Here is a 20,186-nt window from a genome sequence, read left to right on the forward strand (position 1 = left end):
TTTGGAATTTTCCAGAACCTGCAACAAGAAAAAAGAATTTGGTCGCTGTCTTCCGGCCTCATTACGCGCTCGCTCAAGCGAAACGAGGCCGGTGTATAGCGGGAGAGGCCAAAAATTAGATCCGTGCCAGGCGCCAAACAGTTAGCAATGCAACCAGCCAGCTCCCATGGGCGAAATCGGGATCTTGCCGTAGCATGGCAAGAAACCAATTATCACCACTTTAGCCCCATTTTCATACAATTAACGAGAGCCACCCATTATCCAATGGCCCCCCATCATTCAGTGGCCTCCCCAGCAGGTGCTCACGCTGGCACCGATTAGTACTCCTTTTGAAAAACATGAACTTGATAGAAGAGCTTCTGTAGCAAGCCGAGGAGATGAGTAGCCATCTTTGTTCACTGGCAAAGAGACCGGGGTTGCTGGGCTTGCCCCCCGCCAGTGCTCAGCGGGATTGGGGCACTCCCCCCAGAGGAGGGCCGCCATGGAAAGGTAGGGGGGAGGTGCTGGGGGGGGGGGGAGGGCAACTTGGGGGGCAATCGCTCATGGCACCACCATGCCAACCCTTGGATCCCCATCCCATTCCGGGGGCAATCCCTGTCCATTTGCCCCACCGACTGCTGAGGCCTCTGGCTGCGCGGCTGAAGGCTATTGCTGATAGGGAATAGCAACCGTGGCTAAGTGAGCACTTCACACATGTCAAGTGGGTTCCCGTGTGTAGGCGGGCCACGTAGCATGTGGGAGCCATTGTCTACCATTCCGATCGCACCTTGATGACTGGACACTGTGTGGGAGTCAACACCACACATGCAGCAGCCAACATCCGAACACCCAGGATGTGGGACATAACCCCAGGACAGGACCACGGCCTGGAGAGACAGGCAAAGGGTCCGGGGGCCAGCCAGCATTGCGGAAGAAAGTGACAGAGGCATCGTAATGTTTGCGCAAAGAGTTGTTTAATGTGCTGTACAATACCCCATTCCCGATAGTGCAGCCCCCACCCTCTACTAACCCCTCCACCCTACCCCGGTGCCCTCAGTGACGAGCAACGTGCCTGGCCCTCCTAGCTCTACCACTACGTCTCAGTGTTTCCCCAGGATGCACATCTGGGGTGGAGGCAGCTAGCTGCTTACCTTGTCCTGTGCCTTCTTTGCCCCTGGCGGGCATCCTCTGGGGCCAGAGGGCCTCGGCTCATCTGTCGACGACACATACCGTGCCGCCCTGTCCGGTGTGCTGGCCCCGGAGCGTAGCCTCATCAAGGGGGTGGACCTCAGGAGTGTTGGTGGTCACTGTTGCCGCCCCATGGGATGGGTCTGGGTTGACACTCAGTGCCTCCTCCTCCTGGTTGATGCCCACAGGGCCCTGGGGTTAACCTTGAGACGGAGGGGCAGCTGGTTCGGGCCCCTGATGCCGATGTATCATCTGGCTCTGCCAGCCCTGGTGGTTCCCCATGGTCCGCATCATCGTGTCGACACCCTCAGCGATGCTCCTCAGTGACTAGAACAAATCCCCCGGTGATCGGGCCATGTTCTGCAGTGCCTCAGTCATGCCCACCTGTGACTGGGACAAGCTCTGCAGCGCCTTGGCCATTCCCATCTGAGAGTGGGACATGTCCCGCAGTACCTCATCAAGGTCAGCCTGGTACTAGGTGACATCCTCCAGTGGCGCAGACATACTGCCGAGACCGACTGCGAGACGCCTTGGACACCTTCACTCATGGTGCCGGCATCATGCACCAGGTTCTCCACTGCTGCCACCACCTCGTCCCAGGCAGCACTGGCTGCCTTGTGGCTCTCCTTCGGGGCCCTCGAGGGACCAGGGCATCCCTCCAGCCTCCACCGCATCCAGGAACCTCCCCAGGTCAGCATCCCCGAATCTTGGGGCCGGTCTCCTCAGCGCCATTGTTGTGAGCTGGCTGGGGTTGGCTGAGCAAGTGCAGCTTAAGTGCTGCTTGATGTTGTTGGCGGGCGGCTGGCAAGCGCGGTCCCAGCGAATCAGTTGGCGAGCCAACATTCGGGGCGGGAAGCCCGTGAAGCCTCGTTAAGTGGATCAATTGACGTTGAATAGCGTTGCCGGCCTCGCAGGGCCGAGCGCTAGAAAACTCATGGCAATTCCTGCTCGGTACAGCACATGGAAACAAATCAACAGCTCGTCAAACACGGTCACAAACATCCCTCACCTTTTCTCAAAACCCTCTGCAGAGCCCCTTAACTTATACTTTATCTTCTCCAACCGCAGGAAGTCGTATAGGTCACCCAACCATGCCGCTACCCCCGGTGGCGATGCCAACCGCCACTCCAGTAAAATTTGCTGCCCTGCAATCAGAGAGGTGAAGACCATGACATCGGCCTTCCCCTCTCCATAAGCTCCGGCTTCTCTAAAACCCCAAATATCACCACCAAAGGGTCCGGGTCCAACTCCTGCTGCACTTTCCTGGTTAGGACCGCGAACACTCCCACAGCTGCACCAAATTATAACAAATGGTTTAAACTGGCTGTGGATGCTTTTGACATTGGTATGGAGGCTGTGTTGTTGCAGGAAGATGAACTTGGAATTGAAAAGCCTGTGGCATTTCGCAAGTAAATTAAATCCTCATCAACAGAAGTATTCCACAATTGAAGAAGAGACTTTAAGTTTGGTATCGGCATGACAACAGTTTGAGAGTTATGTTGCCAATAAATCAACAGAAACAATCATATATGCAGATCGTAATCCCTTAGAACCTCTGGGGAGATTTCAAAATTGGAACACTAGGTTATTTAGATGGAGTTTGTTACTACAAACATTTAATTTATGAGCAGCACAGTGGTTAGCACAATTGCTTCACAACTCCAGGGTCCCAGGTTCGATTCCCGGCTTGAGTCACTGTCTGTGCGGAGTCTGCATGTTCTCCCCATGTCTGCTTGGGTTTCCTCCGGTGCTCTGGTTTCCTCCCACAGTCCAAAGATGTGCCGTTTAGATATATTGACCATGCTAAATTGCCTTTAGTGTCCAAAAAGGTTGGATGGGCTTACTGGGTTATGGGAATAGGGTGGAGGCATGGGCCTAAGTAAGGTGCTCTTTCCAGGAGCCGGTACAGACTCGATGGGCTGAATGGCCTCCTTCTGCACTGCAAATTCTATGATTCTATGAATTTGAGAATCATTAATGTGGCTGGGTGAGATAACATTACTAATGCATTGTCACAAATGTAAAAGAGATTATTGGGAACCTTGCGTGTAAATACTTCAGGTATACTTTATGTTAATACATGCTTCTAAATCTTTGTAATGTTAAATAAGGTAGAACTGTTAAGAAATAGTTGGGAAATTAAATTGTCTTCAAATTATGACATTTCACTTGAAAAAAGAGGGAAGGTGTTAAGAATTGGAGAAAATTAAGATTAAAATTGCGATAAAATAAAAAAGGGCAGGTGTCTGAAGCGGGTTTTGATATGTGAATTAGCAAACCAGTGAGAAAAGCAAATGTTTACCTATGTGACTAGGGGAAAACAATGGGATATGGAAAAGGTAACTTCAAAGTGGAGAGATAAGGGAATTGGCTAAAAAAGCCTAGTCCAAAGGGAAATAATGATATATCCTTAGCAGCACTTAGGGGCAGCACGGTAGCATGGTGGTTAGCACAATTGCTTCACAGCTCCAGGGTCCCAGGTTCGATTCCGGCTTGGTCACTGTCTGTGCGGAGTTTGCACGTTCTCCCCGTGTGTGCGTGGGTTTCCTCCGGGTTCTCCGGTTTCCTCCCACAGTCCAAAGATGTGCGGGTTAGGTGGATTGGCCATGCTAAATTGCCCATAGTGTCCAAAATTGCCCGTAGGGTGGGGTTACTGGGTTATGGGGATTAGGTGGGGTTACTGGGTTATGGGGATAGGGTGGAGGTTTGGACCTTCGGTAGGGTGCTCTTTCCAAGAGCCGGTGCAGACTCGATGGGCCGAATGGCCTCCTTCTGCACTGTAAATTCTATGTCTATGTCTATGACAATAACTGGAGAAAGGGGCAGAGTAGCTGCAGCTACCATCATAGCCAACCCAACTGCAGAAAACAAGCTCCCCTGAAAACAAGTTATTGCTAAAGAGGGCAGCTGTTTAAAGTCGAAAACACGAACCAAGAAGATACGCCTTTGCTGAAACGGAAGAGAGTTTTGCCAAACATGAACAAATAACCTGTGCATGGTAATTACCTGCTGGATTAACGTTATATAATATTGGATGTTGTTTGGGAACAAGAGGCATCTCAGAGTTCAGGAAACATAGGTAGTTGGGAACTGAAGTGTAACGTCATATAATACTGTGTGTGTATAGCCATTGTGTAGTTAAGTTTATTGTTGTGTATTATAACCCTTCTTGTGTGTTTTTCTGCTAATTTAATAATATTCTTTATTAATTGATCACAAAGCGACAGGACTATACCTCCCTGATTAGCATATCTTTTGTCCCATTATACCAAATTGAAAGTATACACCACTAAGGACTGATGTTCCAAGTTACCCTTCTCTGGGTTTTGGGATACCCTTGCATTTAACATCAGCAGGGTTCGTAACAGTGATTTATTTTATAAGATATCATCCAACAATATCTCATACCTGCTAGTTGAATGAAACAGACGCTATTGTTAAAAGGCTGGTGAATTGGCATTGTAAATATGGCAGATAATTATGGAACAGTGGCACGAGAAATGACTGGAATAATGGGCACATAGACAAGTCTTTCTCTTGTACTCCCAGTTTATCTTTCCCCCACCTAGCAGCTTTGAATTCAATTCACAGTACGTTTGAAAATATTTTTATTCAGTCCGTCTAAAAGTGAAGGAAAATTACAGCTGGATACTACAACGGCTACCTCCAGAGTCAGCAAGACCCCAGTCACTGTTTAAAAATAAAGTGTCCTGAAGCAGAGAGCATGGCTGTACAAACAGCTGTCACACTTAACATGTTTATATGCTTGAAACATTAAATAGTAGCTATTTTTATTTCACATTTATTACGTACATTTACTGTCTACTTTTTACAAATAATGAATTGTATATATTTTTGACGTTTTTCCATTTTAATAAATAACACAACAAAACCACAGGAATGGTACAGCACAGCAAAAATGTCTCGATATACATAGATGCAGAGGAGGACAGAAGAACAGCAATACAGTTGACCCAGTACAATCACCAAAGTCTACTTGGTGGCTCTATATGACAAGGGAAAGGAGGTTAAGGCCATGAAAACATTTTTTTAAAAAAAATTTAGAGTTTCCAATTCATTTTTTCCAATTAAGGGGCAATTTTACATGGCCAATTCACCTTTCTTGCACATCTTTTTGGGTTGTGGGATCGAAACCCACGCAAACACAGGGAGAATGTGCAAACTCCACATGGACTGACCCAGAGCTGGGAACGAACCTGGGACCTCTGCGCCGTGAGACAGCAGTGATACCCACTGCACCACCGTGCTGTCCAAAGCCATGAAAACATGATGAAATGGTGCACACATTCACACGCAGCGATTACTTACATAAACCACAAGAATTCAGGATAAGAGCTTTGCGCCTTGTCCTGGACCGCACCAAAACATATGACCCTCAGCACCAGAGGCACCAATACCACACTGTAACGTCCTCCTCTCAGATATCGGACCTGCCTGTACCCTTGCAGGAGTCAATCACAGATTCCTTAACCCCACAATAACATAAATAAAACATTACAGAAAAAATTCACGAAAGCATCGGTTCTAAAATGATATTTTACATATATCACAAAACACAACAAAGCCCCAAACTCAGGCACAGTACAGAATGATCACCATTCCATGTTTTTATACAGAGGCACGAGCAAATGTTCATACAATAGATCTGGATTACAGTCATTGCAGTGAGCGTCTCCCAACAAACTAACCAAGACAGGATTAACAATTCAAACTACAATGGGTAGAGGGGCTCAGGATGAAAAGGACCAGGATAGAACCATAAGCCCACAATCGTCTGGCGCACACCCCTTACCATAAGACAGAGAAGAGCACAGGCTGCTCAATCAAACCTTTCTTAGCCTCTCATAACATCCTGGCTAAGAAAGAATGTCCCAAACATAAGGGGGTGGGAGTGGGTGGGCGGGGGGGGGGGGGGGGGGGGGGGTGCGGGAAGACCCCGACCAGGCTGATTACATGGGACGTTAGAGGGTTGAATGGGCCAGTCAAGAGGGCTTGCGTGTTTGCGCATGTGAGGGGGCTGAAGGCGGACGTGGCAATGTTACAAGAGACACACCTAAAGCCTATAGACTAGACTAGATTGAGAAAGGGATGGGTTGGCGAAGTATTCCACTCAGGGCTGGACTCAAAGTCCAGGGGGATAGCGATCTTCATCAATTAACGAGTGGCATTCGAGGCAGGGAGAATCGTGTCGGACATGGGGGCAGGTACATAATAGTGAATGGAAAGCTGGAAGGGGTACGGTTGGTATTCGTGAATGTATATGCTCCGAATTGGGATGATGTGGAATTTATGAGGTGGGTGTTAGGTAAGATCCCAGACTTAGGGTCACATAACTTGATCATGGGGGGAGATTTTAATACAGTCATTGATCCGGAATTGGACCAGTCAAAATCCAGGACAGGGTGTGTGCCAGCCGCGGCAAAGGAATTGAAGGGGTTTATGGAACAGATGGGGGGAGTAGACCCATGGAGGTTTGCACGGCCAAGGGCAAAGGAGTTTTCTTTTTTCTCCCATGTCCACAAGGTTTACTCTCGCATTGATTTTTTTGTTCTGAGCAGGGCTCTAATACCGGGGGTGGTGGATACTGAGTACTCGGCAATCGCAGTGTCGGATCATGCCCCACATTGGGTGGATCTACGGGCTAATTTGGAGAGAGGACAACGCCCGCTATGGAGGCTGGATGTGGGGTTAGCGGACAAAGCGATCTGTGGGCGGGTGAACAAGTCCATCCAAAACTACCTGGAAACAAATGATACGGGGGAGGCCTCTGCAGCAATGGGTTTGGGAAGCTTTGAAGACAGTGGTCAGAGGGGAATTAATCTCGATACGGGCCCACAGAGAAAAGGCGGAACGGGCTGAGAAGGATAGGTTAGTTGAGGAGATACTCCAGGTGGATAGGAGATACTCGAAGGCCCCGGATGCGGGGCTACTCAGGGAGTGGTGGAGGTTACAGGCGGAGTTTGGGCTGTTGACTACAGGGAAAGCGGTGGAACAGCTGAGGAAGGCAAGGGGAACGATCTATGAGTATAGGGAAAAGATTAGCAGAATGTTAGCGCACCAGCTCAGAAAAAGGGAGGCGGCCAGGGAGATAGGGAGAGTAAAGAGTAGAGGTGGGATCACGGACCTGGACCCAGTGGGGGTGAATGAGGGTTTAAGGACTTTTACAGCAAATTATATGAGTCGGAATCCCCGGCTGGGGTGGAGGGGATGAGGCAGTTTTTGGGCCAGTTGAGGTTCCCGAGGGTGGAGGAGGACCTGGTGGAGGGGCAGGGAACCCCAATTGAAATTGAGGGGTTGGAGGGCATGCAGTCGGGCAAGGCCCCGGGGCCGGACGGCTACCCAGTGGAATTCTAGAAGACGTTTTCAGAGATATTGAGCCCACTGCTGTGAGGACATTTAATGAAGCAAAAGAGAAGGGAGTCCTCCCCCCAACAATGTCGCAGGCCTCGATTTCATTGATCCTGAAACGGGAGAAGGATCCAGAGCAATGCGGGTCATACAGGCCAATTTCTCTACTGAATGTGGACGCCAAACTGCTGGCTAAGATACTGGCCATAAGGATAGAGGACTATGTCCCAGGGGTGATAGGCGAAGACCAGAAGGGATTTGTAAAGGGCAGGCAACTCAAGGTGAATGTTCCAAGGCTTTTAAATGTTATTATGATGCCCTCAGAAGGAGGGGAGATAGAGGTGGTGGTAGCGATGGATGTGGAGAAGGCTCTTGATCAGGTGGAATGGAATTACCTGTGGGAGGCGCTGGGAAGGTTTGGGTTTGGTGAGGGCTTTATTGACTGGGTGCGGTTGCTCTATCAGGCACCAGTAGCGAGTGTGTGTACGAACCGGCTGAGGTTGGGGTATTTTAAACTACTCCGAGGAACGAGGCAAGGGTGCCCCCTCTCCCCGCTACTGTTTGCTCTGGCCATAGAGCCATTGGCCATGGCGTTAAGAGCCTCTCGGAACTGGAAAGGGCTGGTTCGGGGTGGAGGGTGGAGCACCGGGTCTCGCTTTACGCAGATAACCTGCTCTTGTACATTTCGGACCCGTTGGAGGGGATGGGCGATGTTATGTGGATCCTCCTATGTGGAGGGGAATTTGGTAATTTTTCGGCATATAAATTGAACATGGGGAAAAGCGAGATGTTCGCGATCCAGGGAAGAGGGCAGGAGAAGAGACTGGGAGAGCTGCCACTTAGAATGTTAGGATGGAGCTTTCGGTATCTGGGAATCCAGGTGGCCCGGGAATGGGAGGCACTGCACAAGTAAAACCTATCCCGGCTTGTAGAACAAATGGGTGGGGACTTTAAGAGATGGGACATGCTCCCGTTGTCACTGGCGGGGAGGGTACAGACTTTGAAAATGACGGTCCTTCCCAGATTTCTGTTTATCTTTCAGTGCCTCCCCATCTTCATCCCAAGGGCCTTTTTCAAGTGGGTGAATAAGGTAAAACCCCACGAGTGAAGGAAGTGTTGCTGGAGAGCAGTCGGGGGGAGGGAGGGTTGGCGCTGCCGAACTTTTGCAACTACTACTGGGCGGCTAATATAGCCATGATTATGAAGTGGGTAGTGGGGGAGGGATCGGTGTGGGAGCGGATGGAGGCGGCATCATGTAAAGACACATGTTTGGGAGCACTGATAACGGCACCTCTTCCATTCTCGCAGGCCCGATACTCCACAAGTCCGGTGGTGGTGGCGGCTCTGAGAATCTGGGGGCAATGGAGGAGATATAAGAGAGTGGAGAGAGCATCGGTTTGGACCCCGATTACCGGATAGGCTGGATGGTGGGTTCCGGAGATGGAAAAGGGCGGGGATTAGGAGGATGGGGATCTATTTATAGGCGGGAGCTTCCCCAGCTTGAAAGCCTTGGAGGATAAATTTGAATTGCCAGCAGGGAATGGGTTTAGGTATTTGCAGGTGCGAGACTTCTTGAGAAAGCAGGTTCCGGCCTTCCCGCTGCTGCTGCCACGGGGGATACAGGACAGAGTGTTCTCCAGTACCTGGGTGGGAGAGGGGAAGGTATCAGATATTTACCAGGAGCTTTCGGAGGTGGAGGAAACTCCGGTGCAGGACCTTAAGGGCAAGTGGGAAGACGAGCTAGGAAGAGGGAGAGAGGCGGGTCTGTGGGCGGATGCCCTAAGCAGGGTTAATACATCTCATCATGTGCTAGGCTTAACCTGATACAATTCAAGGTAGTCCACCGGGCACACATAACGGTGGCCTGGGTGAGCAAGTTGTTTGGGGTAGAGGACAGGTGTGCGAGGTGCGCAGGAAGCCCAGCAAATCATGTCCACATGTATTGGGCATGCCCGAAGCTTAGAGGGTTTTGGCAGGGTTTCGCTAAGACAGTGTCCATGGTACTCAAAACACAGGTGATGCCGAGTCCGGAGGTAGCGATCTTTGGAGTTTCTGAAGGGCCGTGAGTTCAGGGGGCGAAAGAGGCCGACGTCTTGGCCTTGCCGCCCTGGTAGCCCGGGGACTGATCTTATTAATGTGGAGGGACTCGAAGCCCCCGAGTGTAGAGACCTGGGTTAGTGACACGGCTGGGTTTCTCAGACTCGAGAAAATAAAGTTCGCCTTAAGAGGGTCAATGTTAGGGTTCACCCGGAGGTGGCAGCCGTTCGTTGACTTTCTCGGGGAAAATTAAAATGTCAGCAGAAGCAGAATTCCAAAGGGGAAGAGGGCCGGATTGTTGTTTTATGGTTGGGGTGTGTGAAGACTGTGATGGGTTTATTGTACCATGTTTATGTCGTGTTATTATTATTATAAAAACTTGCAAATACCCTGATACAAATATCAAAGACGGGTAGAGCCGGAGCTCGTAAAAATGCAGCCACACCCCCGTTCACATCACGTGAACCCCAAATTGTACGTTTTTAAAAAGCTAAAAAATTAGCTTTGCTCCAACTTAAAAACTTGCACACTATCATTGACCTACAGTCAAGTACGAAACTGAGCAATGTTTGTCTGGAAACATTAATATCTATAATGATTGTGAAAATGTCTGTTTTGGTATAAATAATATTTAAGAATGCTAAGCAATAGGTCTAGAGGAGCATATGCGGTGAACAATTATGCCTTGGAATATCAATGTTTAATATTGTAGTCTGAGGCAGACTTACACTGTTGGGGACCCTGTGCTCTGCTCTCCCTCTTTGCGGGGCCCCACATCATGCCCCCCGCCCCCTAGTGATGTGATGGCTCACCACCAATGCCGTCGAGCCCTGCCCCAATGATGTTGTGCCCCGCCTACAATGACATTGAGCCCTGTCCCCAATTACATTGAGTCCCATCCCTAATGATGTCCAGCCTCACCCTGAATGACATCAATGCCCTCCCAACCCCGCCCACCCTCAGCTCACACAATGCAAGGCACAAAAACCCAAAATCCCACCCTCCCTGGCCAGCCCCGCCCTCTCACTCTCAACCCTGCTGCCTGGCTGGCCTCTGGCTCTCGAGTCGCCCTGCTCCCGCTGGCCAGTGCTCCCGATTCACCAAGACATGACCTCGGTGCTTGCCTGGCATCTGCACACCTCCCAACTGCTGCTCTGCTCACCTCTCATCTCTCGCTCGGGTGGCTGGGCATTGAGTTTCGACCCTCGACAACCATGTGTGCTCATAGCTGGCTGCCTGCCTGCTGCTGGCCTGCTGCTCCGCTCGACGGGCATTGGCCAGCGCCTCCTCCTCACCGCAGTGAAGGCTTCGCAGCAGAGGTGGGCGGACTTACACTTTGGGGGCGCACACAGCCACCTCTCCGTATGGGGCCCCCCCATCAGCCAGAGCCCCGCACTGCAGCGCTCTGTGTTTCATTGCAAATCCGTTTCTGATTATAGTTTAGGGCCTAACCCTAGATCTTGCTCCCACTTTTCCCATGTTTCGTCCAGTGGGGAGCGTGCTCTTCCCAGTAATCGTTCGTGCAGGTCCCTCAATTCCCCCCTCCTAGGTTGCCCGTTCTTATTAGTTCCTCTAACATTATGTGTCTCAGGATCGTGGGTATGTTGTCGTCTCCTTGCAGGGGAAGTTCTTTACTTGTAGGTGTTGCAGTTCATTCCAGTTGGCTAGTTGTAGTTTTTCTGTCAGTTCCTCTAAGTTCGCTAGCCTGTCCTGTGTGTAGAAGTCCCTCACAGTCAGCATCCCTCCGTCCTATCTCAACCACCTAAAGGTAGTGTCTAACATGGCCGTATATAATTGGGTACTCTAAATTTATTTTTTTTAAAGTTTGGGAGGGCTAGGCCCCTGTGTTTCTTTTTCTTTGTAGGACCTTTTTTTGGACCCTTGGGTTTCCCCCACCCCCCGACACAAACGCCATATTCATTTTGTCGACCGAGTTAAAGAAAGCCTTGGGGATGTAGATCGGTATGGATCTGAACAGGAAGAGGAACCTGGGCAGCACGTTCATCTTGATCATCTGCACCCTGCCCGCTAGGGAGAGCAGGAGAGAGTCCCATCTCTGCAGGTCGCTTTTAACTTCCTCCACCAGGCTGGTCAGGTTCCACTTGTGGATCCGTGTCCAGTCGTGGGCTACCTGGATCTCCAGGTAGCGGAATTTGCTTTGGGCTTGTTTGAATGGTAATCCCCCAGCTCTGCCTCTCCACATTCCAGGTTCACAGAGAAGACTCCACTCTTGCTCAGGTTGAGTTTGTAGCCCAAATTTTATATTGTTCCTACAGGGCCGACTTCACACTGTTAAATCCTGCCCAGTGCTTTGCCAGGTCTGCCCCAATGTCCTGGTAGACTCTGATTTTGTGTCCTTCCCAGCTGCAGGCCTTTGTTTGTCTGGCCTGGCGCAGGATCCTTTCCCGGTCCTGGTTCTTGTGCAACTTGACAATGACCACTCTTGGCTGCTCCCCCGCCTTGGGTTTCGGGCGGAGCGACCTGTGAGCCCTGTCGATCTCCGGCGGCTTGGGGAAGCTGTCACTCCCCACTAGGTTACCCAGCATCTGGGCTACGCAGTTGGTTGGGTCCCTGCCCTCGATTCCCTCTGGCAGGCCCACTATTCTGATATTTTGGAATCTCGTGGAAGGTCCTCCACCTTCCTTTTCAGGACTCCTGGGTCACCACCAACCTCTTAATTTCGGCCTCCAGGGCGGCAATTTGGTCACTCTGGTCCGTTGTGGCTTTCTCCAGCTCCTTTACAATGCTCCCCCTAGAATTCCAGTCTTTTTCTATTTGTCGAGGGCCACCTGCATGATGGCCAGCGCCTCGGTCACTGCCACGTTGACTGCCGCCTTTACTTCTACCTTGATGTCCTCCTTCATCTCCTTCAGTTCCTTGGTGAGGAACATCTTCCATCTGTCCCCTGGCTGGGGGGGGGGAGATTGCTTTTCAGGTCGCTGGTCTCCCTCTCTCGGGAGTGACCAGGGACCCCTCACCTCTTGGGTCTGCTGATCCGCTCGCTTGCCGCTCCTGTCCCCTGCCGCAGTTTCTGCTGACTCTGTGGCCTCTTGAACTGTTGCTTCCTGGCATTTTTGTTGCTTTTAGTATTGTTGAGGGTGAGTGGATGTTTTACTCTGTTTCTTACGGGCAAATTATGGCTAAAAGTGTCCGCAGTGGAAGATGGCTCAACGCATCAGCATGTGCAATCTGGGTTCTTGGGCGGCGCTCAAATGAGTAAACGTGAGCAGCCAATAACAAGACCCAGCGCTGAATCCTCGCAGATGCAATTGGCAGGATCACCTTGTCTTCATGGAAGAGGCCCAGCAACGGCCTGTGATCATTGACGATAAAGAAATGGTGGCCATAGACATACTGATAAAACTTTTACACCAAATCCGACCGGGAGATCTTCCTTTTCTATTTGGGCAAATGTTCTCTCAGCTACAGCCAGTGTTGGGGAGGCAAAGGCGATCGGATGTTCACGGCCATCGCTCATCTGATGAGACAGGACTTTCCCAATCCCGTACGGCAAAAGGGTCAAAATGTGTCAGCATCCCCAAAGCAGACAACCGTTTCTCCTTCAACACCTCATCCTGGGCCTTGCTTGGTGACTGGGTATAGACCTCCCCAGTCCACCCGATACCCCAAATATACTACTTCCTTCGTGTGAAACATGCGGTTCGCATGGCACAGGCAGTCCCCATACTTGAGGCAGTGTTGAAAAATGTTTCAACGCTGCCTCGGGTTTCTGCAAGTGTTCTTGCTCTGTGGTCCCTGTGACCAGTACATCTTCCAAGTAAACCGTAATATGTAATCCATGCAGAATATTTCCCATGACGTTCTGGGAAATTGCACATGCCGAATATACTCCGAATGGGAGCTGGGAGTACTCATAGAGGACCTTGTATGTATTGATTACGAAGTACGACTGTGATGATTCATCGAGCTCCAGCTGTAGATAAGCGTTGCTCACATCCAATTTTGTAAATGTACAGCCACCGGCCAATGTTGCGATACACCAGTTAGTAAGTTCAAAAGCAATGCTCATTTATTTACACACAGTCAAATCTACTCATGCATAAACTCTACAAACTAAACTACCACTATTACTAAAGCCTATACTTAGCTTCGGGTGCCCACTCAGTCAGAGGAACAATGGCCGTTGCTCGGTTCTGAGGCTGCTGGGTTGAGCTGTTTACAGGGTAGCAACTAGGAGCGTCTATCTCGTAGCGTGCGTTGACTTGGGACTTACTTGGTCTGGTGCAGCTGCTAGGCAGGTCTCTCTCTTCGGTGAGAGCCAAAGTCAAAGGAGGGCGTTCTCCCTTGGGAGATACCTTTTATACTAAAAAGGGGCTTTGTGCGCTTTTGGGCGGGCCTTGAACTTGGCCTCAACTAATTGGGTCTTTCCCAATCATCTGTATCGATTTTCCTCCAATAGAGGGGTGGTTCCTTGATCGCTGGGCGTGTCCTGGTGACTGTCAGTCAGCTTTGTCTTAGCTTCTTCTGGCGCCGGGGAGTCTGTCCTAACATTGTGGATCTAAATGTTTCCCTTTTGTCCCCGGAGATGGCTCATTAGTATGTAGATTGCTTGGTGGTTTCTGCCCTGTCTGAGAGTTTAAGGTTCTAATCAACAGACAGAGCTTTCACCTGCTTGTTTCTTAGCATTGTCCAATTTTCCCTGCATTCTTTGCGGGTGTCCATTTTGCAATCGGGACGTGGCCATCCCAGATGGCTACACCAGTTAGGCATGGACTAAAACAGGAACCCGGTAGGGATCTACCAGGCAGTGTAAATATCGTGTGCAAATAAAATTACATTTCTTTATTTTACTCGTGTGGACTCCCTGTATCCTTATTAAAGTTGCCAATTAGGATGACTATTGTCATGATATGCAGACATGCAGATAATGATATACAGACAGGCACAGACAGGCAGCTAATGGACACAGAGAACAGGACATGACCAATGAGCAGGCAGGACACTCGGGTGGTATCTCACTATAAAAGACATGAGGCACTCACACTCCGCCTCTTTCCACTGATGAACATCTATAGAGTGAGTCAGGGTGTATGTACAGTATCACATCTCCAGCACGTGGCTAAGAGCTAATCTGGTTCAGTCAGACAGAGTAACCACACTTAGGTTAGCAGAGAGTCGAACTCATAGAGAACTGTGCTATTGATTCAATAAATCAGATTGACCTAACTTCAAGGTCTGGAGTATCTTTTGGTTAAAGCTGCATCCAGTTGCAGCCTGCGTTATCCCAGAGTACATAACACAAGGACTATATCATCTAAATCAAATCAAAAAAAGTGCCTCTGGTTTAAAAAAGGGTCACGGAGAATAAATACCAAAAGGAAACTTTTCCAAATAAACATAGTTTATTTTCATTGTCAACCACATACTTACTCCCTGTGGTGCCCACTAGTGGCAAAAGACCCCAGGTAATGGGTGGGCACCACAGTGGGTCCAGGGATCGCCATAGAACGTAGCCAGAGTGTCAGAGCCATGTGATGTGGGTGGGCCATTATTGCCCATCCTTATTTGCCCTTTTACTGAGTGTATTTAAGAGTTGTGGATCCAGAGTCAGCTGGAGGCCAGGTGAGGATGATATGTTTCCTTCCCCAAAGAGGACATTAGTGAACCAGGTGGGTCTTCACAACAATGGTTTCATCGTCCCAGATTTTTAAAAAAATTGAATTCAAATTTCACCATCTGGCTGTGGTGGGATTTGAATCCTGGGCCTCTGAATTGATAATACCAGCACCATACCATAATGCCATTGTCTCTCCCACCTGACCATGACCACTTCGACCAGGCAAAGGAGGAAGTCCTTGGACTCCAGACCAGGTGGTCAAAGTTCAGCAGCAGGAGACTGAAGTGCAACCACAGATTGAGAAGTAGAAGAGGGGCTGTTCCCCCTTACAATCGAGGTAAAGGTAAAACGCAAAGTAATCCAGGCCATAGGTAGTCTGGGTGTGACCCGAATTCTCGGGGCAACACCGTGCATGCCTGGTTTCCAATGGAACATGGAGGATGCGTACTTTGCAAATTTCATGCTTTCATCTTACCATTTTACCAATAAATTCACAAAAAGGTTAAAGTTCACATACCAAAGAGGAGTATCGAAATCACAGGGTTAATGATAAGAGTCTGTTACTCGTCTGATATTGACTAATCAGAAATGCAATTAGCCACATTTGGATTCCCATTCGCTGCCATTGGCTGGACCACTTTCCCTGTTATGGGCGTCTCCAAATATGGAAATTACCTGGGATTAGGGAAAGGGTCTCCGGCCAATCAATTGGCAGGGAAAACTTCTGTTGCCCAACAAAGTCTATTTATGAATCGTTAAAGGTTCCAGATGATGGCTGTCGAATGCCCAGGTACAGCCCGAACCAATAAAGCTGTTGAACAATTACTCCCAGCCATAGCAAATAGGAAGAACATTAACGAGCGAGGTAACCACCAAGCTCTCCGTGACGTTCGGCAGCTGTTGGGCTATGGCATTAGGGGGCAGAGGCGAGCGGAACTCTCCTCACTGGAATAACGAGGAATCGGTGAAATTGACCCTCTCGCAGGAGATGAGCGATGAGCGAAAACAATTATTCATGAAATATTTCGATGCGAAAGGTAGGTTCTTAGCAGTATAGTACAAACCTGTATTTTATACGAGGAGAAAAAATGATGGAGCTATTCAATAGGTCAGAATTGCATTTTTGTGTCTCAAAAAGGTTAATGAGCTTGTTATCGGGTGTTTCTTTACTCTTTCTGTGCCTTAATGCTGCACGCCTACAATTTGGGGTGGGCCTTTACATAGAATTTACAGCGCAGAAGGAGGCCATTCTGCCCATCGAATCTGCACAGGCCCTTGGAAAGGGTGCCCCAATTAAACCCGCACCTCCACCCTATCCCACCTAACCTTTTTGGGGGCACTAAGGGCAATTTAGCATAGCTAATCCACCTAACCTGCACATCTTTGGACTGGGAGGAAACCGGGGCACCCAGATCAAACCCACGCAGACACGGGGGGAACGTGCAGACTCCGCACAGACAGTGACCCAAGCTGGGAAATGAACCTGGGACCCTGGAGCTGTGAAGCAATTGTGCTAACCACAGTGCTACCATGCTGCCCTTTTTTTCTTAATGTTGAGTCATTAACGTTTTTACTTGGGTGTAATTCTCATACTTAGGGGAGAGGGAAGGGTGGGTTATTTACAACTGAATCTATCCCCTACCGCCTGGCAATGCTCACTAGGGCAGTTGGGAGAACAATCTTTGACCCACTTTTCACCTCGACCATTCGATAATCTTTATTGTCACAAGTAGGCTTATATTAACACTGCAATGAAGTTACTGTGTAAAGCCCCGAGTCACCACATTCCGGCGCCTGTTCGGGTACACAGAGGAAGAATTCAGAATGTCCAAATTACCGAACAGCACCTCTTTTGAGACTTGAGGGAGGAAACCAGAGCACCCGGAGGAAACCCACGCAGACACCGAGAATGTGCCGACACTGCATAAACAGTGACCCAAGCTGGGAATCGAATCTGGGACCCTGGTACTGTGAAGCAACAGTGCTAACCACTGTGCTACCGTGCTGCCCTCACCCATATGGTAGCTGTTGTGTTAAAGCCTATAAAGATTAATTGATCCACTAAATAGATGACAATTAGAGCGAAGTGTGAATTTTTATCTATTGAACAATTTAAGTACACTTACTTTCATAATTGTTCACAAACAATCTCTGGACAGGACTAAATGTTTGTTCCTCCATTGCAGCAAATGAGAAAATAAGAGAAATGGAACAATCTTTTGGAAAGCTAATCGATATGGTTGGGAGTGTCCTGGCTGTTTACTTGTTAAAGATGCCAACAGCAATCAAACAAATAAAGCTGAAGGATTTCCTTGGTAATTTGTGTCTACTCTGTATGAACTTGCTTTGTATTTAGCATTAGGAAAATGGGGCATATTAAGAACTGGCCCATTGTTCCCCAGGTCACTTTCCTGTGCTGCCCCGTGGCTCCTTCAATATCCAAAAGTATACCAATCTATCTTTAATATACTCAATGAGCACCAATGGCTTTGAATTTCAAAGATTTATAATCCTTTTAAGTGAAGGAAAGTTTGTGACCTTTTTAGATTCAAGACTTCATAGTTGGGGTAAATGCCTGTGCTCCCTCGAGCCATTTAAGAACTTTGTTTCAATAAGATTGCCCCTTAATCTAGGGAAAATTAATCTAGCCTGCTCAACTCGTCGTCGTAGGGCAATCTCTCTTGCCAGTTGTTGACACAGTGAACCTTCATTGCACTTCTTTCAAGGCCAGTATCCTTCAATCAGTAAGAAGACCAAAACTGTACACTCAATTCTGGCTTCAAACCCTTGAGATTGCACCAATTTATTCTCTTTTCTTTGAAGAAAAGTTAACACACAATCAACACCGAAAGCATACAAAACAGATATTTTGGCTAAACCTGTTCCATACAGGTGTCTCCCACCACTTCATTGAATCCTATTGGCATATCTTTCTATTCCTTTATCACTACTGTCCTAGTACTTTGTTCATGCATCTGTGCTGGTCCCCTCAACAGCCTGCAGTAGAAGGTTTCACATTCTACATTCTGACAATTCCCTGGGTTTAAAAAGAAAACCCTCCTAAATTTGTTGGTGACACTCTTCCGGTCTCATAGAATCACAACAGTGCAGAAAGGAGGCCATTCAGTCCATCAGGTTTGCACCAACCCTCTGAAAGAGCCCCTAACTAGGCCCAATCCCCCGCACTATCCCTGTAACCCAACCTCACACTTTTTGAGGCAATTTATCATGGTCAATCCATTTAACCACATCTTTGAGTGATGTTCCTTTCTTTTCACCACACCCACCCTTGCCTAATAATCTGCCCACTTAGGAAGAATGGCTCCTTGGGTGAAGTGCTGACCATGGGTATGGAAGTGGCCATAAGAAAATTATCAGCACCTTTTGGACCTGTATCCCTGCCAGGAGTGGCTCTTAAGAGGAGATTAGGGGAGAAAATTGGCAAATGTCGAGGAAAATGAATGGAATTGCGGAACATAATCCATCACCGCGGACAAAGATGTCAGGAAATCTGATGTATAAAAACAAATATGAATTATTTAGCCGCTCTATGAATTATTCAGTCTCAACCTAATTCCAAATGGGTTGGGATGTGGGGTGCAATCTCAATATTACTATTAAAAATCCTTAATCCTGTAATGTAACTGAATTTGGCATGGTGCCATCAGTAAATTGTGACCCAAGTGATTGCATTTCCAGGTCTTTGTGTATCATGATTTGTAACTCTATATTTTCACTAATCACAATTCTATACCTTGTGCAGTTACAGGAGGAACCGATCAAGTTCCGACTACTGCTGTGAAGGTGAGGAACCGATTTTCTGTATAGAACTGGGTTGTTGACACTTGCCGTTTTAGCTCTCCGGCACATCATTCACTTCTCATTTCATTAACATTTTCAAGTTTTATACATTTTTGGAATGGCAATGGTTTAATCCATGTCATAAAACTACTACTGTTTAGCTCTGGATACTTTTGTCCTGGTAGCTGTAAACATTTTGGTAACTTGTTAGGAAACCAATGTCATCGGACTCGATGTTGGCTCTTTTCTCTCCCTACAGATGCTGCCAGACTTGCTGAAATTTTCCAGCATTTTCTCTTCGTTTCAGATTCCAGCATTCGCAGTCATTTGCTTTTATCTTATGTTTGGAAATCTTTCTCTTCGAGAAGAACTGGGATAAATAAGCACCCTGGAGCAGATGTTTATGGGCGGGGTGAGCAAAATTTAATGAAACATCCCAAAAGCACCACCGGTGCATGAAAATCGCTTATTGTCACAAGTAGGCTTCAAATGAAGTTGCTGTGAAAAGCCCCTAGTTGCCACATTCCGGCGCCTGTTCAGGGAGGCTGGTACGGGAATTGAACCATGCTGCTGGCCTGCCTTGGTCTGCTTTCAAAGCCAGCGATTTAGCCCAGTGTGCTAAACCAGCCCCTGAGTGAAAAGCATTATACAAAGTATGACATTGGACCACATGTGATTTTGGATCACATAACCAAAATGCTTTTAAAACCAGTGAAGTTGAGGTGAAGAGTTATAGGGAGGGAATTCCAGATGTTGGAGCTAAGCAACTGAAGGCATAGCCACCAATGACGGAGCAAATGTAACTAGAAATGCAGAAGAGGCCAGAGTGCAGATATGATGGTTGTGTGGTTGGAGATTTAAGATGGCGTGGGAAGTCCATAGTGGGGGAGCTGGCTTAGGTCACCAAACTTGGGTGGCAGAGGCACAGGCCTTGTTGAGACATGGGTGGCGGAGTTTTGGATGACCCAAGTTTGAGGGTAAAATTTGAGGGGTGGGCCAGGAGTGCATTGGAGTAACAAGGCAAGGATGAGTGTTTTGGCAGCAGATAAAGACACAAGAAAAAGTGGATACATTTTCTGAAGAATGGGACCCGATAGCATTTTGAAGTGGTATGCAAAATCTGTTTATAATCTCAGTGGTGGAGAGAGTGAAAGGCAGTGACTTTTGTGCAGAATGTAGGTGGTCAGGAACACAAGATTGGAAAGATGTGGACTGAGAAAGGTGAGTGATCTTG

The 20,186-nt window shown here is 48.3% G+C and overlaps 1 protein-coding gene across 1 annotated transcript in view; it reads left to right on the forward strand.

Moving 5' to 3' along the window:
* The window catches only part of gpt2 (glutamic pyruvate transaminase (alanine aminotransferase) 2), a 96,043-nt gene that overhangs the window by 75,566 nt on the left and 291 nt on the right, over positions 1-20,186 (forward strand). The window contains exon 11 of the mRNA XM_072518183.1: positions 18,915-18,955. Within this exon, the coding sequence (XP_072374284.1) occupies positions 18,915-18,955 (41 nt within the window). The remainder of the gene's footprint in view (positions 1-18,914; positions 18,956-20,186) is intronic.

Source organism: Scyliorhinus torazame, chromosome 10, assembly GCF_047496885.1.
Source record: "Scyliorhinus torazame isolate Kashiwa2021f chromosome 10, sScyTor2.1, whole genome shotgun sequence".
Lineage (NCBI taxonomy): Eukaryota > Metazoa > Chordata > Chondrichthyes > Carcharhiniformes > Scyliorhinidae > Scyliorhinus > Scyliorhinus torazame.